This window comes from Pongo abelii, chromosome 21 (genome assembly GCF_028885655.2).
Source record: "Pongo abelii isolate AG06213 chromosome 21, NHGRI_mPonAbe1-v2.0_pri, whole genome shotgun sequence".
Classification (NCBI taxonomy): domain Eukaryota; kingdom Metazoa; phylum Chordata; class Mammalia; order Primates; family Hominidae; genus Pongo; species Pongo abelii.
Window position 1 is genome coordinate 39,847,232 of NC_072006.2, and position 24,416 is coordinate 39,871,647.

Consider the following 24,416-nt stretch of genomic DNA (forward strand, 5'->3'; position numbering starts at 1 on the left):
AGTGAGCCGAGATCATGTCACTGTACTCCAGCCTGGGCAACAGAGCAAGACCGTGTCTCATAAAAAAAAAATTATACATTATATATATAAAATATTATATAAAAAATTATATATATATATATAGCGGCCGGGCGCAGTGGCTCACGCCTGTAATCCCAGCATTTTGAGAGGCCGAGACAGGCGGATCACCTGAGGTCAGGCATTTGAGACCAGGCTGACCAACATGGTGAAACCCCGTCTCTACTAAAAATACAAAATTAGCCAGGTGTGGTAGCACATGCCTATAATCCCAGCTACTGAGGAGGCTAAGTCAGGAGAATTGCTTGAACCTAGGAGGCGGAGGCTGCGATGAGCTGAGATCGCGCCACTGCATTCCAGCCTGAGCAACAAGAGCAAAACTCCGTCTCAAAAAAATAAATTAATTAAATAAAATAAGTATGTATATACAAATAAGAAAGAAAAAAAGGCCAGGCACGGTGACACAGGCCTGTAATCCCAGCACTTTGGGAAGCCAAGCCAGGTGGATCACCTGAGGTCAGGAGTTTGAGACCAGCCTGACTAACATGGTGAAACCCTGTCTCTACTAAATACAAAAATAAACAGCCGGGCGTGGTGGCACATGCCTGTAATCCGAGCTACTTGGGAGGCTGAGACAGGAGAATCGCTTGTACCTGGGAGTTGGAGGTTGCAGTGAGCTGAGACTGCGCCACTGCACTCCAGCCTGGGTAACAAGAGTGAAACTCCATCTCAAAAAAAAAAAAAGGAAGGGAGGAAGGGAAGGAAGGAAGGAAGGAAGGAAGGAAAAGGAAAAGGAAAGGAAAAAATAAGGTAAGTAGATCAAAGTGGGGTATGTGAGGAAAGGCTCAAGACAGGATTGGCAATGGGCGGGGTGGTTCACGCCTATAATTCCAGCACTTTGGGAGGCCAAGGCAGGTGGATCACCTGAGGTCGGGAGTTCAAGACCAGCCTGACCAACATGGTCTCTACTAAAAATACAAAATGAGCCAGGCAAGGTGGCACATGCCTGTAGTCCCAGCTACTTGGGAGGCTGAGGCAGAAGAATCACTTGAACCCGGAAGGCGGAGGTTGCAGTGAGCTGAGATCGAGCCACTGCACTCCAGCCTGGGCCACAAGGGGGAAACTCTGTCTCAAAAAAAAAAAAAAAAAAAAAAAAGACAGGATTAGCAAGGACCATTATGGAGATGTGAAGGCTAGTGTGGCTGGAATAGATTTTTTTATGAAGGGGGGCAGTGGTCAGCAATACTAAAAAGTAGGTTACCAGCTGGGCGCGGTGGCTCATGCCTGTAATCTCAGCACTTTGGAAGGCCGAGGCGGGTGGATCCAAGGTCAGGAGATCGAGACCATCCTGGCTAACATGGTGAAACCCTGTTTCTACTAAAAGTACAAAAAATTAGCCGGGTGTGGTGGCGGGCAACTATAGTCCCAGCTACTCGGGAGGCTGAGGCAGGAGAATGGCGTGAACCCAGGAGGCAGAGGTTGCAGTAAGCCGAGATCGTGCCACCGCACTCCAGCCTGGGCAACAGAGCGAGACTCCGTCTCAAAAAAAAAAAAAAAAAAAAAGTAGGTTACCACCAAAATGTTGTATAAAACCAGTATTACCCTGATAACAAAACCAGACAAGGGTATCCAAAAAAAATACAGATCAACATCCCTGGCTAGGCACAGTGGCTCATACCTGTAATCCTAGCACTTTTGGAGGCTGAGGTCCTGGTCTCATGTCCAACCCTCCCACTTCGGCCTCCTAAAGCACTGGGGTGTACTGAATTTTCACAATGATGCCAGGACTATTCAATAGGGAAAATCAGTCTTTTCAACAAATGGTGCTGGGACAACTGGATAGTCACAAGCAGAAGAATGAAGCTGACTATTATCTAATACTATATACAAAAATTAATTCAAAATGGATCAAAGACCTAAATGTAATAGCTAAAACTATAAAATTCTTAAAGGGAAACACAGGCTGGGCACGGTGACGCACGCCTGTAATCCCAGCACTTTGGAAGGCTGAGACAGGCGGATCACCAGAGGTCAAGAGTTCGAGACCAACCTGGCCAACATGGTGAAACCCTGTCTGAACTAAAAATACCAAAAATTAGCAGGGCGTAGTAGCAGGCACTTGTAATCCCAGCTACTCAGGAGGCTGAGACAGGAGAATCATTTGAACCCGGGAGGTGAAGGTTGCAGTGAGTCAAGATCGCGCCATTGTACTCCAGCCTGGGCAACAAGAGCGAAATTCAGTCCCCCCCCACCAAAAAAAAAAAAAGGAAACACAAGGGTAAAACTCCATGACCTTGGATTTCAAAATGAATTATTTCTTTCTTTTTTTTGAGATGGAGTCTTGCTCTTGTCGCCCAGGCTGGAGTGCAATGGCACGATCTCGGCTCACTGCAACCTCCGCCTCCTGGGTTCAAGCAATTCTCCTGCCTCAGCCTCCCAAGTAGCTGGGATTACAGGCGCCCTCAACCACGCCCGGCTAATTTTTGTATTTTTTTAGTAGAGATGGGGTTTCGCCATGTTGGCCAGGCTGGTCTTGAACTCCTGACCTCAGGTGAACTGGTCACCTCGGCCTCCAACTCCCGACCTCAGGTGATCCGCCTCCCAAAGTGCTGGGATTACAGCTACTTGGGAGGCTGAAGCAGGAAAATCACTTGAACCTGGGAGGCGGAGGTTGTGGTGAGCAGAGATCATGCCATTGCACTCCAGCCTGGGCAATAAGAGCGAAACTAAAAAAAAAGCGCAAATGACAAAAGAAAAATACATAGCTTTCTTTTTTGAAGTGATGAAAATGTCCTGGAATATGACAGTGATGATTGTTGGAAACTGTGAATACATTAAAAGCTGGTGAATTGTATAATTTCAAAAGATGAATGTTATGGTATGTGAATTGTATCAGAAATTTCTAAGTGCTTAAAAAAGCACCATGTAAAGAAATTTGAATATCAGGCAAAATGAAGTTATAATTCATGTCAAAGGAAATGGGAAATCTCTCAAGATTTTTGAGTAACGTGAGAAAAGGCCAAATAAGTACTTTAGAAATAAAGTCTGATGAGGATGTGCAGGACACACTGGAAGGTTGTTGCTAAAGGTGTGGGCAGCAAGCCACCCAGGTGCCGAGGCAAGAGACAGAGGGCACGAGCTGTTCCAGTATAATAAAATATATAAAATAAGAATAGTTATACTAGATATAGATCTTAGATATGATTATATATGAATATCATTAATCATTAGTTTGTAGCGATTACTCTTTATTCTAATATTATAATAATCCTCGCTCTACAATCATAACCTAGGAAAAACCAGGCCATACAGAGATAGGAGCTGAGGGGACATAGTGAGAAGTGACCAGAAGACAAGAGGCGAGCCTTCTGTTATGCCTGGACAGGGCCAACAGAGGGCTCCTTGGTCTAGCGGTAACGCCAGCATCTGGGAAGACGCCCTTTGCCAAGCAGACCGTGGTCTAGCGGTAGCGTCAGTGTCAAGGAAAAACACCCGCTACTTAGCAGACCAGGAAAGGGAATCCCCCTTTCCCCGGGGGAGTTTAGAGAAGACTCTACTCCTCCACCTCTTGTGGAGGGCCTGACATCAGTTAGGCCTGCCCACAGTTATCTGGAGGCCTAACCGTCTCCCTGTGATGCTGTGCTTCAGTGGTCACGCTCCTAGTCCGCCTTCATGTTCCATCCTGTACACCTGGCTCTGCCTTTTAGCTAGCAGTAGCAAATTAGTGAAAGTACTAAAAGTCTCTGATAAGCAGAAATAATGGCGTAAGCTGTCTCTCTCTCTCTCTCCTCTCTCTCTGCCTCAGCTGCCAGGCAGGGAAGGGCCCCCTGTCCAATGGACACGTGACCCACGTGACCTTACCTATCATTGGAGATGGCTCACACTCCTTACCCTGCCCCTTTGTTTTGTATCCAATAAATATCAGCGCAGGCTGGCATTTGGGGCCACTACCGGTCTCTGCGCCTTGGTGGTAGTGGTCCCCCGGGCCCAGCTGTCTTTTCTTTTATCTCTTTGTCTTGTGTCTTTATTTCTACGCTCTCTCGTCTCCGCACATGTGGAGAAAACCCACCGACCCTGTGGGGCTGGACCCTACAAAAGGACTAGTTCAGGCAACAGAGATTAAAGTCCAGAGGTAGCTAAGATGCAGGATACAATCCAAACAAAGAAATGAGAGGAGGCCGAGAAAGGTGGCTCACATCTGTAATCCCAGTGCTTTGGGAGGCCAAGGTAGGAGGATCGCTTGAGTCCAGGAGTTCACCACCAGCCTGGAGAATGTACTGAGATGCTGCCTCTATAAAAAATGTTTAAAAATTTAGCAGGCTGGCCAGGCACAGTGGCTCACGTCTATAATCCCCGCACTCTGGGAGGCTAGGGTGGGTAGATCACCTTTGGTAAGGAGTTAGAGACTAGCCTGGCCAACATGGTGAAACCCTGACTCTACTAATAATACAAAAAAATTAGCTGGGCGTGGTGGTGGCACATGCCTGTAATCTCAGCTACTTGGGAGGCTGAGGCAGGAGAATCACTTGAAACCCGGGAGGCAGAGGTTGCAATGAGCCAAGATCGTGCCATTGCCCTCCAGCCTGGGCGACAAGAGTGAAACTCCATCTCAAGAAAAAAAAAAAAAATTTAACCAGGCCGGCTGCAGTGGCTCTTGCCTATAATCCCAGCACTTTGGGGGGTGAAGACGGGTGGATCATTTGAGGTCAGGAGTTTGAGACCAGCCTGGCCAAGATGATAAAACCCCTTCTCTACTAAAAATACAAAAAAATTATCTGGGTGTGGTGGTGTATGCCTGTAGTCCTCGCTGCTCGGTAGGCTAAGGTGGGAGAATCGTTTGAACCCAGGAAGCAGTGGTTTCAGTGAGCCAAGATCGTGCCACTGCATTCCAGCCTGGGTGACAAGGCAATATTCCATCTCAAAAAACAAAACAAAAATAAAAATTTAGCCAGGTGAGGTGAGCCCAAGAGTCTGAGGCCACAGTGAGCTATGACCATACCACTGCACTCCAGCCTGGACAACTCAGCAAGACCCTGTCTCCAAAAAAAGAAAGACAGAGGGGGAGAGAGAGAGAGGGAGGGAGGGAAGAAAAGAGGGAAAGAGAAAGGAAGGAAGGAAGAGAGGCAGGGAGGGAGGAAGGGAGGATGGGAGTAAGGAAGGGGAAAGTATAATTCCAGAGACATTATAAGGAAATGGCCATAGATATAAATGTTACTGATTGACGACTGAATGTAAATAAGATGAAAAAGGGAGGAAATAATGAATGATGAGAACACTTTGGAGTTTGGATTGAGGGGTCCATCTACAAACAGCATGTTAGGATTTGTCTAGGAATGCTGATATCCAAAATCTGGTGGATAAGATTCAAGAAAATGACACTACTTCTTTAGCAGGATGAGAAGCATCAGTGTAGGGAAGGAGGAGGCCAGAGCTTTGCCATGGTGAATGTGAGTCCCTGGCATCCTGCACATGTGGCCAGTGGCTCCCATACAAACCAGAAAACACCAACAAATGCAAGAAACGTGTCCTCCAGGCCAGGTACAGTGGCTCATGCCTGTAATCCCAGCACTCTGGGAGTCCGAGATGGGTGGATCACCTGAGGTCAAAAGGTCAAGACCAGCCTGACCAACATGGTGAAACTCTGTCTCTACTAAAAATACAAAAATTAGGGCCAGGCATGGCGGCTCATGCCTGTAATCCCAGCACTTTGGGAGGCCGAGGCAGGTGGATCACGAGGTCAGGAGTTCGAGACCAGCCTGGCCAATATGATGAAACCCCGTCTCTACTAAAAATATAAAAAATTAGCCAGGTGTGGCCGGGCACGGTGGCTCACGCCTGTAATCCCAGCACTTTGGGAGGCCGAAGTGGGTGGATTACGAGGTCAGGAGATAGAGACCATCCTAGCTAACATGGTGAAACCCCGTCTCTACTAAAATACAAAAAAACACTAACAAGGTGTGGTGGTGTACGCCTGTAATCCCAGCTACTTTGGAGGCCGAGGCAGGGGAGTCGCTTGAACCCGGGAGGCGGAGGTTGCACTGAGCCAAGATCGCACCACTGCACTCCAGCCTGGCGACACAGCGAGACTCTGTCTTTAACAAAAAAAAAAAAAAAAAATTAGCCAGGTGTGGTGGCACGTGCCTGTAGTCCCAGCTACTCAGGAGGCTGAGGCAGGAGAATCACTTGAACCCGGGAGGTGGAGGTTGCAGTGGAGTGCCACTGCACTCCAGCCTAGGTGACAGAATGAGACTCTGCCTCAAAAAAAAAAAAAAAAAAAAAATTAACTGGGCCTGGTGGCATGCCTCTGTAATCCCAGCTACTCGGGAGGCTGAGGCAGGAGAATCATTAGAACCCAGGAGGCGGAGGTTGCAGTGAGCCGAGATCGCGCCACTGCATTCCAGCCTGAGTTACAAGAGCGAAACTCTGTCTCAAAATAAAAAAAAGAAGTAACAAGTCCTCCAGAGGTTGCAGCGAGCCGAGATCAAGCCACTGCACTCTAGCCTAGGCAAAAGAGTGAGACTCCATCTCAAAAAAAAAAAGAAAAAAGAAAAAGAAACAAGTCCTCCAGAGAAAAGGAGGACAGTACACACTCAAGGGGAACATGATCTCGTTCTCTGCCAGGCCTATTTCTCTAAACTTCATCCTAACTGTTAGATCTATTCCTTCAAGCTCCAGCTAGGGCCCAAGAGAGAAATTTACAAGCTGAAGCCAGGCTCCTCCATTTTTGCTCCTCCTGCCAATAGCCACTCCTACCTTTAGGTCAATGATCCCACTCTTCTGCACTGGGAGGTAGGTGACCTGAAAGCCCTCAGCTTCCAGTGAACGGCAGGAGTCCAAGACACATTTGTGTTCTGTCTGGGTGGTGATCAAGTGCTTTTTCCGTGACCTGTAGAATCGGGCCACCCCCTAGAAATTGGTGGTGACAGATGGAAGGAGAACATACTCAGAGAGACAGCAATGATTTCAATCTCATTTGTAAAGGAAAAGCGGGCAAGAACAGTATGCTCCAACACCAGTTCTCTCATACCAACTGAGCAGCCTATAATTCAGTTCTGAGGCTAACTCTCCAGACTTAGCGAAAACCCCATGGGTTAAGGGCTCAATCATACAAGACTGCCCCTAGTTCAGATACCAGACATAAGTCCCAGGGGTCTCAAGCTACCCATACTTCTGCCCAGTCAAATACAAATTCAGGGCTTCCCGAAGCCCACTCAAGTTCAATAATTCACTAGAATAAATCACATTTCTCCACACCCATAGAATGTACAACACCAGTGAATCCTAATATAAGCTATGGACTTTGGGTGATAATGATGTATCAATATCAGGTCATCAATTGGAACAAATGTACCACTTGATGGAGGATGCTAATAATGGCAGAAGGCTGTGCATACCTGGGGGCAGGGCATATATAGGAAATTTCTATACCTTCCTTTCAATTTTGCTGTGAACCTAAAACTGCTATAAAAAATAAAATCTATAAAATAATAATAGTATACAGATTAATGTAGGTATTTAAAAATCTGGAAAAATATACAGCAAATTAGCAGTGAAAATGTGTTTAGAGTTCTACTCTATATTACTGGAATTTATGATTCATTCATTTAACCAATATTTAGCACCTCCAGTAAGCCAAGTAATTTTCTAGGTGCCAGTGATATAACAGTAAACAAATCATGAGTAGGTATTACTGTTAATGTCAGAAGAAACAATAAAGGTACATTTAAAAATTCCTGGAATTTCAACTATTACAAGAAACTAAAAAACCCATTTATCTCATTGAAGAAAAAAAAAAGCGGCCAGGTGCAGTGCCTCACGACTGTAATCCGAGCACTTTGGGAGGCCGAGGCGGGTGGATCATCTAAGGTCAGGAGTTTGAGACCAGCCTGGCCAATATGGGGAAACCCCATCTCTACTAAAAATAAAAAAATAAGCCAGGCCCGGTGGCACACACCTGTAATCCCAACTACTCAGGAGGCTGAGGGAGGGGAATCACTTGAAATCAGGAGGCAGAGGTTGCAGTGAGCCAAGAGTGCTGTTGCACTCCAGCCTGGGCAACAGGGCGAGACTGCATCTCAAAAAAAAAAAAAAAGAACGCCAGGCGCGGTGGCTCATGCCTGTAATCCCACCACTTTGGGAGGCTCAGGCAGGTGGATCACGAGGTCAGGAGTTTGAGACCAGCCTGACGAACATGGTGGAACCCCGTCTCTACTAAAAATACAAAAATGGCCAGGCACGGTGGCTCACACCTGTAATTCCAACATTTTGGGAGGCCGAGAAGGGAGGATCACCTAAGGTCAGGAGTTCAAGACCAGCCTGACCAACATGAAGAAACTCCGTCTCTACTAAAAAAAATACAAAAATTAGCCAGGCATGGTAGTACATGCCTGTAATCCCAGATACTCTGGAGGCTGAGGCAGGAGAATAGCTTGAACCCAGGAGTCGGAGGCTGCAGTGAGCCGAGGTCACGCCACTGCACTTCAGCCTGGGCAACAAGAGCAAAACTCTGTCTCAAAAAATAAATAAATAAATAAATAAATAAAAATACAAAGATTAGCGAGGTGTGGTGGCACGCACCTGTAATCCCGGCTACTCAGGAGGATGAGGCAGGAGAATCACTTGAACCTGGGAGGCAGAGGTTGCAGTGAGCAGAGATCATGCCCCTACACTCTAGCCTGGGTGACAGGGTGAGACTCCATCTCAAATAAATAAATTAATTAATTAATTTAAAAAAAAAGAAAAAAGAAAAAAAGGGGCTGGATGTGGTGGTGGCTAATGCCTATAATCCCACCACTTTGGGAGGCTAAGGCAAGAGGATTGCTTGAGCTCAGGAGCTCAAGACCAGCCTGGGCAACATCATCTATACTAAAAAAAAAAAAAAAAAAATTAGCCTGGCGTGGTGGTACACATCTGTAGTCCCAGCTACTCAGGAGGATCACCTGAGCCAAGGAAGTCAAGGCTGCAGTGAGCTGAGATCTGGCTACTGCACTCCAGCCTGGGTGAGATCAAGACTCTGTCTCAAAAAACAGAAAAAAGAAAAAAAAAAAAAATGGGCCAGGAGCAGTGGTTCACACCTGTAATCCCAGCACTTTGGGAGACTGAGGCAGGTGGATCACCTGAGGTCAGAAGTTTGAGACCAGCCTAGTCAACATGGCGAAACCCCGTCTCTACTAAAAATATAAAAATTAGCTGGGCGTGGTAGCAGGCTCCTGTAATCCCAGCTACTCGGGAAGATGAGGCAGGAGAATCGCTTGAACCCTGGAGGCAGAAGTTGTAGTAAGCCAAGATTACGGCACTGCACTCCAGCCTGGGTGACACAGCAAGACTCCCCCTTGAAAAAAAAAAAAAAAAAAAGAATTAACAGTATCAACTTTGCAGAACAGGATCAGGGACTGGGGTCCTTGGGGAAGGAGAGGAAGATTTACACTTCATTTTATTTTTGTTTATTTATTTTTTGAGACGGTCTCATTCTGTCACCCAGGCTGGAATGCAGTGGTGTGGTCTCGGCCCACTGCAACCTCTGCCACCTGAGTTCAAGCAATTCTCTTGTCTCAGCCTCCCGAGTAGCTGGGACTACGGCCACCACACCCAGCTAATTTTTTGTATTTTTTAGTAGAGATGGTGTTTCACCATGTTGCCCAGGGTGGTCTCAAACTCCTGAGCTCAGACAACCTGCCTGCCTCGGCCTCCCAGTGTGCTAAGATTACTGCACCCGGCCTACACTTCATTTAAAATCTTTCCATTGGTTTTAAAAAAACACACCATATGTGACAGAATTATTTTTCAAAAATTAAAAACTTGAAAGAAAATGTGCATCTCTCCCCAGAGCTTATAAAAGACTATTACCTTTAACAGCAGAATAAAAAGCCAGGTGCAGTGGCTCAAGCCAGTAATCCCAGAACTTTGGGAGGCAAAGGCAGGAGGATCACATGAGCCCAGGAGTTCAAGACCAGCCTGGGCAACATAATGAGAGCCTCATCTCTACAAAAATTAAAATAACAGGCCGGGCGCAGTGGTTCACACCTGTAAAACCAGCACTTTGGTTGGCCAAGGCGGGTAGATCACAAGGTCAGGAGATCGAGACCATCCTGGCTAACATGGTGAAACCCCATCTCTACTAAAAATAGAAAAATTAGCCAGGCCTGGTGGTGGGAGCCTGTAGTCCCAGCTACTCAGGAGGCTGAGGCAGGAGAATGGCGTGAACCCAGGAGGCGGAGCTTGCAGTGAGCTGAGATCGCGCCACTGCACTCCAGCCTGGGTGACAGAGCCAGACTCCATCTCAAAAAAAAAAAATAATAATTAAAATAACAAAATTAGCCAGGTGTGCTAGTACACGCCTGTAAGCCTAGCTACTTGGGAGGCTAAGATGAGAGGATCGCTTGAGTCCAGGAGTTCAAGGCTCCAGTGAGCTGTGATTGTGCAACTGCACCCCAGCCTAGGTGACAGAGTGAGACCATGTTTTTTTTTTTTGAGACAGAGTTTCGCCCTTGTTGCCCAGGCTACAGTGCAATGGCGCGATCTCGGCCCACTGCAACTGCAACCTCTGCCTCCTGGGTTCAAGTGATTCTCCTGCCTCAGCCTTCCAAGTAGCTAGGACTTCAGGGGTGTGCCACCACGCCCAGCTAGTTTTTGCATTTTTAGTAGAGGTGGGGTTTTACCATGTCGGTCAGGCTGGTCTCGAACTCCTGACCTCAGTTGATCTGCCGGTTTCAGTCTCCCAAAGTGCTGGGATTACAGGTGTAAGCCACTGGGCCCGGCTGAGACCCTATCTTATAAAAAATAAATACATAAATAAAAGAAAAGCAGAATATTAAACCATATAGGCCAAAATTATAACTATGTAAAAATGATCTGTTCATGAGGACAAAGAACATAAATGAGAAACATTTATAATTGATTTATACTCTATTTTATCCTAAAAGGTATTTACATCAGTAAGTAAAAATGGTTGTGGGGCACTTTGGGAGGCCGAGGCGGGCGGATCACGAGGTCAGGAGATCGAGACCATTCTGGCTAACACGGTGAAACCCTGTCTCTACTAAAAATACAAAAAATTAGCCGGGTGTGGTGGAGGGCGCCTGTAGTCCCAGCTACTCAGGAGGCTGAGGCAGGAGAATGGCGTGAACCCAGGAGGTGGAGCTTGCAGTGAGCCAAGATCGCGCCACTGCACTCCAGCCTGGATGACAGAGCGAGACTCCGTCTAAAAAGAAAAAATGGTTGTGGGATGGTGATGATAGTTCAAAATGTTACAGTTGTTTATAAAAATTTCATTTAAATGACATTTCACCACCCACCCACCTTATTTTATCTCAGTTACCCATGATGTAGATTTCTTTAACAACTTATAGATTATTTTACTCTATCAATCATGGAGATTAAAAGAAACATCATCACAGGTACTCTTAGCAATCCTTGACTTGTTGGTTTGGAATCTGTGGAGACTTCCAAAGAAAATATTTTCAAAGTTTTGAAAATGCTCTCCATTTCAGAAACCATCTCCACCTTTGGAGGAAACTTCACCCCAACTCTCTGGTCTCTGCAGTTCCAAGGAAGGATGCCTTCCTGCTAACATGATTAGGCAGAGTGCTGATGACCCTGAAGCCCGTCCTAGCCCTCCTACATTCAGGCCAAGGTCAAAGAAACCAACACTGGCAGCACAGTTCAAAGACAAAGATGAGAGCAAGTGGAGCCAGAGTTCAAACTACAGCAAACCACAATTTCTCAGAGCCTTGGCATTTACTCACGTAATCCTGGCAACCAGGCCCAGTGAAATGTGATTATGTTCTATGAAACACCAACGTGACTACTAAAAGTACCTTTTCCTTGCATTAGCACCAAAGATCTTTTATGTACCCAGGACAAAATGACTGATCCCAGAATGGGTGACCATGTGAATGCCTGCAGAGGGCACCACAAAGACAAGTACTTCAAAATGGAGATATCTAAAGAAACAGGAGGAACTTGTTGCAAATAAATCTGATCAGAAAGAAAAAGGAAGGCTGAGAGGAGGGCAGCCCTGAAATCACATATATAACTTGTTGTTACTAGATGAAAAGAATGGAGAAAGGCCAGGTGCGGTGGCTCACACCTGTAATCCCAGCACTTTGGGAGGCCGAGATGGGAGGATCATGAGGTCAAGAGATTGAGATCATCCTGGCCAATATGGTGAAACCCTATCTCTACTAAAAATACAAAAATTAGTTGAGCACGGTGGCGGGCACCTGTACCCCCAGCTACTCTGGAGGCTGAGGCAGGAGAATCACTTGAACCTGGGAGGTGGAGTTTGCAGTGAGCCGAGATTGCACCACTGCACTCCAGCCTAGCGACAGACTGAGACTCTGTATCAAAAAAAAAAAAAAAAAAAAAAAAAAAAGAATGGAGAAAAGGTTCAATCACCATTATCCACTCTCTGAAGTAACTGCCAGACAAAAAAAACAAGTGGTTAATGGCCTGAGGGCCACCTCCTTTGCTATCCAACTACCTCACTCAACTCAGACCAACAGCAGCAAAGACTTAAGAAAGAGTAGACTGCAAAGGGTTAAAGGAAGCAACAAATCAGAAAGCCTGCAAGCCTTCTCTTCACAATAGTGTGAGGATGGGTGGCTGTGAAATACACATACGAGTCCAAATGATGGAGGGACACTATCTCCTAGGTCAGGAAAGCCCACATACACCCTCTGGTTCTCTTCTCTTACCTTAATTGCTATGTTGTTGGATTCAGTAGCACCACTAGTAAAAATGATCTCACGAGGATCAGCTCCAATCAGAGATGCTACTTGCTGCAAGCCAAGAAACAGAGATATATAACATCAGTTTCCCAGGCAGAAATAGAGCTGCAGACACAGGTGGGACAGCCCTGGAGCAAGAAGAGCTCCACTGCATTCCACCAAATTGCCCTGGATGAAGCTCTGCACCTACAAGAATCAGATTCTAGTTATATCCCAGATCCCAGGCTCTTTTCCAGCCCAGTGCAAAATAATAACTTTTTTTTTTTAATGAACTATTGGCCAGGCGTGGTGGGTCACTCCTGTAACCCCAGCACTTTGGGAGGCCGAGGTGGAAAGATCACCTGAGGTCAGGAGTTTGAGACCAACCTGGCCAACATGGTGAAACTCCATTTCTACTAAGAATACAAAAATATTAGCCCGGGCATGGTGGCTCAAGCCTGTAATCCTAGCACTTTGGGAGGCTGAGGCAGGTGGATCACCGAGGTCGGGAGTTCAAGACCAGCCTGACCAACATGGAGAAACCCTGTCTCTACTAAAAATACAAAATTACCCGGGTGTGGTGGCGCATGCCTGTAATCCCAGCTACTTGGGAGGCTGAGGTAGGAGAACTGCTTGAACCCGGGAGGCAGAGGTTGCAGTGAGCCGAGATCATACCACTGCACTGCAGCCTGGGTAACAAGAGCAAAACTCTGTCTCAAATAATAGTAAATAAATAAATCAATCAAAATACAAAAATATTAGCTAGGCGTGGTGGCGTGTGCCTGTAATCCCAATTACTTGGGAGGCTGACGCAGCAGAATCACTTGAACCCAGGAGGCAGAGGTTGCAGTGAGCCAAGATCGTGCGCCACTGCACTCCAGTCTGGGCAACAAATGTGAAGACTCCATCTCATAAAAAAAAAAAAGAACTATTGAGCTCTTACTATTTATAGTACTTCTTACTTACAGGTGTTGTGATAATAAACACTTTATCAGCATTGTCTTATTTAATCCACACAGTAACCCTACAGAGTAGAAACTACCACAATCTCCGTTTTAAATGCGGAAAATAAGGCTCAGAGAAATTAGATAACTTGCCCAAGTCATTTAGCCAGGAAATATGGGAACTAATCAAATGCCTGCAGTCAAACTCCAAGGCTGCTCTTTGAATCTCTTCCAGAAAGAATCCAAAACCATTTCTACCTCCATGCACACCTACCAAGAAAGAAATGCCTCCCACAGGCCACTGCCCCTCTTTGACCTTAGAACCTCCTAGACTCCTGTGTACTAACCTGGCGAGCACGTTCCATGGCTGCCTCACTCTCCCAGCCATAAGCATGTGTCCGGGAGTGTGGGTTCCCATAGTAGTTGATTAGGTAAGGGAGCATGGCATCAAGCACCCGGGGGTCCTGAGCACAACAGAACAGATCATTTTCCTTGAGCCCATCGTCAATTCAGGTCCCACTCCACCCCTCAGACCTGGCCACCCTGCCTTAAGACACTCTCAACCCTTCAGGCACTGCCTAGAGGCGGCCTCAAACATTCTTTTGTTCCCACAAAACTACCCACCAAATATCAACCTAATACACTCCCACTCACAACCCATCCCAACTCGGATTGTTCTGCCTCCCCACAGGTAGTCTACAAACACTGCCTTGTTCCGACATCTGTTTCTGCTGGTGTTTCCATTCCTGCCAGGCAATGTGATCTATAAGAGGCTGGGACAGGACAGGGCCTAGGCAAACACCCCTGGTCACACATTGGTGAAAACTTGCATTAGACTTTTAACCCGTTTAATACTTGTCGAAGTTCACACAGTTACTAAGTGGCCGTTCTGCTCATTCCAGAGCCCATGCTTTTAACTACTACTATAGAGCCTGCGCTGAAGTGATTTGACCAAGGTCAATTGCTGGTGAGTAGTAAAGCCACTGCCAGTGGCCTCGAATTTAAGCCTCCCGACTCCTCGCTCGGTGCTTTTTCCAGCACACCTTCATGGCTCTCACTTCTCCAGGGATTCAGCCATTTCTTTGCGTGATCACGCCCATCATTTACTTCCTATAAGCAGCCGTGGGAAAAGCTCCATCCTTACCAGAGGAGTTGTAGCTTGCACATCCATATAGAGAGGTCGCAGCACTGGCCCCGCCTCCGGGGCAGCGGCTGTATCTGCGGGAACAGCAGACTGAGGAGCATGGTCTCCAACTGATAAAAAATGGAACGGAGTGGCCAAGTAAGACCGAAGGCAACTATGAACGCATGGCATCCAAAGGGCAGAAGGAAAAATCTGGCTGGAAGTGAGATAAGTGTAAGGGATGCTGGGGTCGAATCTCAATGGAAAGAAAACAACACCAGATACCTGACACGCTGTAAAAGGAGGTAAGGGAGAGGGAGAGAGGGTTCCTGCAGAGGGTGTTGAGTTGATATTCAAATGGTATCGTAGGAAGGAAGGCTCTAAAGGGCAAAGACGTTTAGAAGGAACGTGGAGCCACAGTAGGTGCAGTCCCTTCTGACCAAAGGTAACGGTTTGCACGGGAGCCCTGAGCGGCATCTGTAACTTGGCCAGGAGCGGTCTGAAGGACGCGCCTCCACGGCTCTGGGGGCCTGTGGCGCAGGGTGCGAGGGGTGGTGCGCCGGGGTCAACCGTTCCGGGACCCGCCTAAGAAAGTTTGAGGGATGTGTCATTTGAGAGAAAGGATCAGAGGGTCTGGGCAGCAGGGTGGACAGGAAGGCTCCGGAATATTCCGTTGCGTCGCCGCGCGGAGGGGACAGGTCCGCGCCTCCCGGACAGCGGGACCCGAGCGTACCGCGCAGGCGCAGCCCCCGAGTGGGCGCCGCGGGCTTCGGCCCTGGAGCCGCTGTCACCGCCACTGCCGCCCGCCTCCAAGCGGCTCGGAGCAGCATGGTCCCGCTGGCAGAGCCCACCTTCCGAAGCCGCTGCAGTCCTGGGCCCCAGGCTCCCGGAAGTGCTGCCCGGCGCTCCGGAAGCGATTCTTCGGGCCGCGAGCGCCCTCCCCGTCGTTTTCCGTGAGAGACGTAGAGCTGAGCGACCGAGGCCGCGAGCGAGGTGAGGTAGGTGCCGGGCGACGCGGGGCCGGAACGCGAAGAGGGTGGTGGAGTCGGGCTATCCACTGATTTTCCTTCCCTTACTTCCCCTGAGCCCTTGGGCCCACTTCCCAGCCTGCCGCTTCCGTCCCGACTCTTGGGCCAGCGCCTGGGCCCACACTTTCCTATCCCCCGCAGATGCCGGTGGCCGTGGGTCCCTACGGACAGTCCCAGCCAAGCTGCTTCGACCGCGTCAAGATGGGCTTCGTGATGGGTTGCGCCGTGGGCATGGCTGCCGGGGCGCTCTTCGGCACCTTTTCCTGTCTCAGGTGAGGGGCGCGGGCGGTGATCTCTGGGCAGGGCAACCAGACCTTCCGGCCCTACCCCATTCGGCCTGGAGCCTGAACACAGCCTCCTTCTTTCGACTTCTCTCTCTGTCCCCTCGCCAGCCAGACTCATTCCAAATCACCTTCAATCTGAAGGGTCAGGTTGGAAGCGTCAGTGCTTAAGAATTTGAGCTTTAGAGTTAAAATGCTTTCTGGCCCTTTTCTTACTGGTTCGGTGACTTTAGGCAAGTTGGAGACCGGGTTTCCTGAAGTGTAGAATGAAGACAGTAGCATCTAACTTATAGAGTTGTAAAAATTCGATCAGCACACTTTGCACAGCATCTGGCACATATTAAGTGCTCAGTAACTAGTTACTACTGTTGCTTTTATTTTTATTTCCAATTGCGCATAAGGAAAGAAACTCGTTCAGCGGTTTTACTATTCTGGATACAGGATAGAGATAAAGCAGTTAAACTTTACACTCTAAAGGTCATTTTCACATTTAGAGGCTGTTATTGCCTTATCTCTAGATTGTAAATTACCATTTACAGAGCACTTACTCTATGTTAAGCACTGTGCTAAATACTGTAGTTTTCAAAATCCTGTAAATAGAGTTGCCCATTTTACACTTGACACTATGTGTAAATTGTAGAGCTGACTCTTGAACCCCAACCTTACTCCAAAATCATTAACACCAAGAAACTAAAAGACAGATGTCTTTATTGGGTCTTAAACTGCAGGCAACACCAGTCCAAAAAGCTGGTTTCTCTATGTATTTTACACTGCATCTGCTGCCTCCCACAAACTGAAGGCAGTTAATAGGACATCCACCAGAAAAATACCCTGGAGACCCAGATGGATCTTTTTCCTTCTCACTACCCACCCCAGGTAGTAAGATACAATATCCAGTAAGTGGAAAATGAGATGTAGGGGTTGCTAGACTAGTGTTACCAAAAAATTGGAAAGGAGCAGTTAATACTCTTTCTGATATTTTTGTTACCAAATAGCTCCATCTTGGTTTCCTCCTCAGGATCGGAATGCGGGGTCGAGAGCTGATGGGCGGCATTGGGAAAACCATGATGCAGAGTGGCGGCACCTTTGGCACATTCATGGCCATTGGGATGGGCATCCGATGCTAACCATGGTTGCCCACTACATCTATCCCTTCCCATCAATCCCAGCCCATGTACTAATAAAAGGAAGTCTTTGAGTAGTCACTGTCCCTCTCTTAAAGGAATATTCTTCTCTCAGCTTATTATCCAGCTTTGCCAAGGATCTTCTGCACTAAAGAGATGGACTAATGTAATGACTAGGGTTAGTATCTCTTTCACAAGGCCTGCCTCTCTTAATCCAAAATTGGAAAACTTGGGAGTGTCTAGTACTTTCCATAGATACTATTCAACTAATTACTCAGTACAACTCTGTACTTGTTACTACGGTCACCATTTTAAAGGAGAAAAACTACATCAAAAAATAGATTTACAAGCCAAAATTTCCTCAAGGTCACACATTGCATTATTTCCAAAGCAGTGTTCATCCTGAGGTTGGTTGGTTGCTTGGTTGCCAAGGCTGGAGTGTGGTGGCACGATCTCGGCTTACCGCAACTTCTGCCTCCTGTGTTCAAGCGATTCTCCTGCCTCAGCCTCCCGAGTAGCTGTGAAAACAGGCACGCGCCACCATGCCTAGCTAAATTTTGTATTCTTAGGCTAGGCGTGATGGCTCATGCCTGTAATCCCAGCACTTTGGGAGGCAAAGGCTGGCGGATCACAAGGTCAGGAGATGGAGACCATCTTGAGTAACACGGTGACACCCCGTCTCTACTAAAAATACAAAAACTTAAGCCGGGTGTGGTGGCACGCACCTGTAATCCCAGCTACTCGGGAGGCTGAGGCAAGAGAATCGCTTGAACCCAGGAGGTGGAGGTTGCAGTGAGCTGAGATCAAGCCACTGCACTCCAGCCTGGGCAACAGAGCGAGAATGTCTCAAAACAAAAAACTTTGTATTCTTAGTAGAGACGGGGTTTCACTGTTGGCCAGGCTGGTCTCGAACTCTTGACCTCATGATCCACCCGCCTCTGCCTCCCAGTGTTCGGATTTACAGGCATAAGGCACCACGTCCAGCCCAAGGTTGTTGTTTAGATATACCTAGTGGCTTTATCAGAAAAAGCAAAACAGTTTATCCACTGTGAAAAAAACAGAAACAGCAACCACTTCTGTAGCTTCTCAACTGGCTAAATTCCATCTGATTTTCTAACCAGTCATCAACAATCTATATAGCTTGCCCTCCACAAAACTTACTAGTTTGATGATAAAAAGCTTCTGTAATGAGGCAGTTGTCCATCTCACCTGCCTAGGCCACGCAGACCCTGGAGTTATTAACCTGCATTGCCCATTAAGCATTTCTTAAACAGAACTTTCAAAGATGGTAGTCATTATAAAGATAAAAGAAAACTAGATGAACACTTTGGAACACTGACAGGCAGGAGGAAATTAAGGACATTATCAGATCAGTTACAGATTTTCGAACCAGTGGGATGCTGACTCAGGAACTGATTGGACACAAACAGTTTCACTCAGAATGAGCTGTTTTCCATACACGACACTATTCAAGTTACTACACTCCAACCACATTTCCTCTGAACGTTATTTACACACCAAATTTCATTCTGTGGTAGCGACTAGATTTTGGCACAGATGAGATTAACCACTAAAGGCCATGTTTGCTGGTCCAGTTCCCTAGAAAGCAATGATGCAACAAATTTGTTAGGAAGACTTGGTCAAGGGGAAAAACTGATAACAGGAGATACTCTGGAAAAAGAGCACACTGACAGAATGTCTCTGCCCCAAAGAACTCTGCAGTCTGGTATTGAAAAGCAAATTTTCAATGAGGCTGGGCTCAGTGGCTCATGCCTGTTAATCCCAGCACTTTGGGAGGCCAAGGTGGATGGATCACTTGAGGTCAGTGTGAGACTAGCTGGGCTAACACCGTCTCTGCTAAAAATACAAAAATTAGCTGGGCACAGTGGTGTGCACCTGTCCCAGCTACTCAGGAGACTGAGGTGGGAGAATTGCTTGAACCTGGGAGATGGAGCCAAGATCACATCACTGCACTCCAGCCTGGGCCAAAGAGCAAGACTCCATCTCAAAAAGAAAAAGAAATTGAACCCTGGGAGTTTCCATACAAATTAAATCACTGGAACAATTAATGGGATAAATGTCAAACAAAACGACTGATATGAAATTCTGAATAAGCCTGTAAAACTTGTGCTTCAATGCTAACAAAAAAAAAAAGCTGAACAAATGAGGTAAGGAACTCAGTATTTGAAGGTAAGTTAGGAGCAGCATTTCCTACTCAAAAGATTTACCAAGATAGAAACAGTTGAAGAGAATTGAGTATAAATGGTGACAGCTTGCTTCCCAACTAGTATGAAAGCTCAAAACCCCTTAATACAGTAATATATGCACCTTATTTAATATATTAATATATAAATCAATTTGGGAAACCAGCTTGAAGTTAAGCCATTTTGTTAAGTAAGTATTGTAAATGGTGAAAATTTCTTCACAAATATGCCCAGACAATGCAGGAGACCAAGAATGCCCAGGTTTTAAGGCCAGGCTGTTTGCTTTTCTTTTTGGTAAACCCCTCAGTTTTGATACATTCTTCTAAAATACACAGGACTAGACTATAATGGAATAAAGGAATTCATGGGGGGCAATGTTAGGGCAAGTTTCCACAGACAAGGCACATTTTCCCCCCAAGAGGCAAGTACTGAATTAAGACTAAAAGAAGCTAATTCTATTCTCAAATTTCTGTAACTTTAAAACATTTGAAAAATGAAGATCTCCTGTGGCCTTTTTAAGAGACTTTTATTTGAGTGGTTCTTACAAAGATTGTTGCAATATGAAAGTCATTTGTTTGATAGAAATATCAAGCTGTCTTGTCAAACACACTGAAGTAACCCAAAAATATATTTCAGAGCTCACAGAGCTTAAAAAGAGCAAAGATTATATGCAACCAGACAAAACCTATTTCTGCATTTCCTATTTCTTTCAGACTGCTTTGCCTACCAGACTCTCAGGTTTAAACATCTTCAGGAAATGCAGGGATCATTTTGTTTGGAATTTTAAGACACACCAGAACACATAGTATTTACAAAGAAACTTTTACAGATACATTAATTGAAAAGATACCATCAAGAAATATTATAATTTTGAAATCTCCCTTTCTTGCCAATTGATCAGAATGCAAGATGAGATGCTAACCAAACAGCTCTTTAGCTGTCTTGTATTTCCATACACTAAATGTGTATTTCAGAAACCTGCTCAACCATCAGCCAAATATCAACATTAGTGAAATGTGAAATGTAACCGCTGTGTAAAAAGTTAGGCTTCTGAAACATTAAAAACATTACATCCCTGGTCTGCCTTTTTACAGAAAGCACATTTGTTCTCCTAGAGCTATTCCTATAGTTCATTAATTTTCTACATGAACATTTTAAAAGGCAGAACAAGAGAACAGTTTTGTATACAGTGGGATTTACTATTTAGGGAGAATGAGCACACTGCATTCCTGTTAACATTTTTATTTTTTCAAGGTAACAGGAAATTGTATACAAATGACAGTAGATCCTTGCCTCTTTATTTTTATCTAAATAAAAGATAACTCAAGATGAATTCTCAAGAAAGAAAAAAGCTATATACATAAGGGACTGTATCTTCCTTCATCGTCTACTTGGAACCAGTAGTTGTGTTGCTGTCATAGAATCAGGAAACAGGTTGTGGTAAGTTGGAAGAGGTACATATGCTGCTGTTATCATTTTACCTATTAAAAGAAACAGACATGTTGGGTTTAACATCTTCATTTTAGAGCCTTAATAACAATCAGTCAAAAAAATAAATTCAAACTCACCAGCAAACCACCTGCCATGCAATGCATTGACAGCAGCAATAGCTGCAGCAATTGATGGGCACTTCACATACACATTGCCCTACAGAAAAAATGAAAAAAAGGTAAAGATGTTGCTGTATGCAAAATGGACCCAGGTTATGTTTATTCAAGTTGCCTGTAGAAACTTAGCGCTCTATAACTACAAAATGGTTATCATAGTTGTTCCACTGACTAATAGGTATATGTAGAATTTTATTTAAAAATGACTTCTACTCCCAAATTTGCCGTTTTATCTTTATGATTTGTATGCAGCCTAAGAATGAATCAAGATGCCAAGATTTCATGGCAAGCTTTGAGCATTACTAGAAATACTCTCATACCCTGATCAAATTGTTACTGATTTTCTTTTATTTTGGAGGGTTTATTTAGCCACTATATTAAAGCTTTCAGGCACACACACAAAAAAACTATAATGGAAGACTGACCATAATAACATGCACCACGTATGTGTGAAGATTAAGGTAGAGATGAATAACCTAACATCATTTATAAAAAAGATGAAAATACCTGAGCTGAATTTTTGTCAACATAAATATGAATAACTCCTCCATGTTTATTACATTCTTCAATCACATCATCCTTAATCTCGGTATCCCATCCAACTTCTTCTTCTCTGTAAGAAAGTATTAAGGACTCTTAAATACTATTGAAACTAACAAACTGTATGTATTTACAAATGTATCAAAAAATTTAAATATTCTATAAATAAAAAAAATACTTTGGAAAAAAAGCACATTGACAGAACGTCTCTGCCCCAAAGAACACTGCAGTCTGGTATTGAAAAATAAATTTTCAATGAGGCCGGGTGCGGTGACTCATGCCTGTAATCCCAGCACTTTGGGAGGCCGAAGGTGGGCAGATCACCAGAGGTCAGGAGTTTGAGACCAGCCTGGCCATGATGGAGAAATCCGGTCTCTACTGAAAATACAAAATTTAGCCAGGAGTGGTGGCAGATGCCTGTAATCCCAGCTATTCAGGAGGCTGAAGCAGGAGAATCGCTTGAGCCTAGGAGGCGGAGGTTGCAGTGAGCCAGTATCAAATCCCTGCACGCCAGCCTAGGTGACTCCGTCTCAAAAAAAAAAAAAAAAAAAAAAAAAGTTAAAAGATATAGATAGGGCTCTGGGGAAAATCAAAGCAAAATAAGATAGAAAATATTGATCCCATCCTACTTTATGACTCTGCATAACTTGAAAGTGACTTTTAAATAGTTAAATGGGCCAGGCGCAGCAGCTCATGCCTGTTATTCCAGCACTTTGAGAGGCTGAGGCGGGCACATCACTTGAGGTCGGGAGTTCAAGACTTGCCTGGCCAACATGGCAAAACCCCATCTCTACTATAAAAATACAAAAATCAGCCAGGCATCATGGCACACGCCTGTAATCCCAGCACTTTCGGATGCTGAAGCGAGCAGATCACTTAAGATCAGGAGTTCGAGACCAGCCTGGCCAACATGGCAAACCCGTCTCTACTAAAAACACAAAAGTAGTTGGGCATGGTGGTGTGCACCTGTAATCCCAGCTACTTGGAAGGCATGAGAATTGCTTGTACCTGGGAGATGGAGGTTGCAGTGAGCTGAGATAGAGCATGTGGCACCACTGCACTCCAACCTAGAGTGAGACTGGCTCCAACAAAAAAAGTTAAATACTTCAATGCTATCAAACGATACTTACAACGAAAGTTTATCACCATTTCATAGATAAAACTAAAGTAAATTTGGTACTGGGAAAACAAAAGATCAAGACTCTTTGGATGAAATAGTCATACAATTGTCATTATATGAAATGTAACTTATCGAAATCGAAACAAATCTACATTTTGATTGGATGTACTATATTATAAATACGATTTATAAAACCAATGAGAAGAGTTAAAAAATAGCATTCTAATCACTAGCTAGGCAGAAGTTACTAGCATTCTAATGCTAATAGTTATTAGCATCCTAATCACTAGCTAGGCATAGTTTCCCTGCCTGGCCGAAAAATTATTTTAAAAGGATCAAAACTATGCAGTTTCAAATGAAATATGGAAATACCAGGCCGGGCGCGGTGGCTCATGCCTGTAATCCCAGCACTTTGGGAGGCTAAGGTGGGCGGATCACCTCAGGTCGGGAGTTTGAGACCAACCTGACCAACATGGTGAAACCCCATCTCTACTAAAACTACAAAATTAGCCAGGTGTGGTGGCGCATGCCTGTAATCCCAGCCACTCAGGAGGCTGAGGCAGGAGAATCACTTGAACCCGGTAGGCGGAGGTTGCAGTAAGCCAAGATCACGCCATTGCACTCCAGCCTAGACAACAAGAGCGAAACTCCATCTTAAAAAAAAAAAGAGAAATATATAAAACAACTCTATTGACACCTTGATAAGAAATATCACGAATAAAGTCCATTACTTACGTTTGAGGGTTAAACATGTTAGAGAGTTGGAAACATTGTGTTGCAAGTGGCTGAACAGAGGCAGCTGCAGCTAAAGCTGAAGCTAAAAAAAGAGAGAGAAAAATTAGTTTCATGGAAAATGCATGAAAGTATCCCTCATAAATACTTTAAAACGAAACCAAAAACCCACCCCAAGCATGTAACTAGGATGTCACTGGAGTATTTTACCTTATTTAATATTGCTACTAATGTATGTATCAGTAGCTTTCAGATGCCAGAAAACTGAGGTAACCTAATACTTGTAACAGACATTCAGAAATTTGGGAGTCCTATTTTAACAGGGAAATTAAACTTTACGTATTATCAAAATCAGTTCAATCAGACAAAATCTCAATACGCATCAATCCAAACAGACAAAGGATAAAACAGATTTGAGTTTATACCCAAATAAGAGGGGATAATAAAACAAAATCCTTTGAAATGCCAAATAAATCTATATCCTTTCCTATGTCTTAGCTTTCTGCCCACGAAGTTTTTTAAATCTACAAATTATAAAAGAATTAAAAGACATATAAAATCATCCAAGTGTTTAAAGACAATGTCCTAGAAAAATAAATCCTATTAACAATCCTATTAAGAAAAATAAATCCTATTAATAAATCAAATGTTTTAAAAATGTTTTAGCACAATAAAAGGAACACTGAAAAGAGCAGCATATATGTGTAATATCCACTACTACCAAAACATACTGGGGTTTGAAGTTTAAAGAGCATTTTCCAAGACAGTTGCTCCAATGCTTTCACGTGATTTACAAAAATATTACCAGTAGCTGTTACAGAACTCACCGTAATCATATTATCTGACCAAATTTCATTCCAAAACATAATAACAAACAAAGCTAAGGATAAAACAGTGCATTAGAAATTACGGTAATTAAAATAAACGATCACTTAAAGTATCAGAAATATTACACTGAGAAATTAGGGCTGTGCATGAAATATATCAT

The 24,416-nt window shown here is 44.8% G+C and overlaps 3 protein-coding genes across 12 annotated transcripts in view; 1 reads left to right on the top strand and 2 right to left on the bottom strand.

The window, feature by feature from the left end:
• The window catches only part of NFS1 (NFS1 cysteine desulfurase), a 31,812-nt gene extending 16,099 nt beyond the window's left edge, over positions 1–15,713 (bottom strand). Inside the window, 5 exon segments of one of the 4 annotated variants that reach the window (NM_001133780.1) lie at positions 6,772–6,924; positions 12,714–12,797; positions 14,017–14,133; positions 14,814–14,923; positions 15,526–15,686. In NM_001133780.1, the coding sequence (NP_001127252.1) occupies positions 6,772–6,924; positions 12,714–12,797; positions 14,017–14,133; positions 14,814–14,923; positions 15,526–15,622 (561 nt within the window). In that variant the 5' untranslated portion in view covers positions 15,623–15,686. 4 annotated transcript variants of the gene reach the window in all.
• ROMO1 (reactive oxygen species modulator 1) lies at positions 15,648–17,302 on the top strand. The gene is made up of 3 exons (XM_009233543.3): positions 15,648–15,785; positions 15,962–16,092; positions 17,120–17,302. The coding sequence occupies exons 2-3, from the start codon at positions 15,962–15,964 to the stop codon at positions 17,226–17,228; spliced, it is 240 nt and encodes a 79-aa protein (XP_009231818.1). The 5' UTR covers positions 15,648–15,785; the 3' UTR covers positions 17,229–17,302.
• Positions 17,303–19,938: 2,636 nt separating this feature from the next.
• RBM39 (RNA binding motif protein 39) overlaps positions 19,939–24,416 on the bottom strand; it is a 39,343-nt gene continuing 34,865 nt past the window's right edge. For all 7 annotated transcript variants that reach the window (XM_024238463.3, XM_054541415.2, XM_054541414.2 and 4 more), the window contains 4 exon segments: positions 23,432–23,513; positions 21,544–21,649; positions 20,998–21,076; positions 19,939–20,910 (listed from right to left, as the gene is read on the bottom strand). In XM_024238463.3, coding sequence (XP_024094231.1) covers positions 20,810–20,910; positions 20,998–21,076; positions 21,544–21,649; positions 23,432–23,513 — 368 coding nt within the window. In that variant the 3' untranslated portion in view covers positions 19,939–20,809.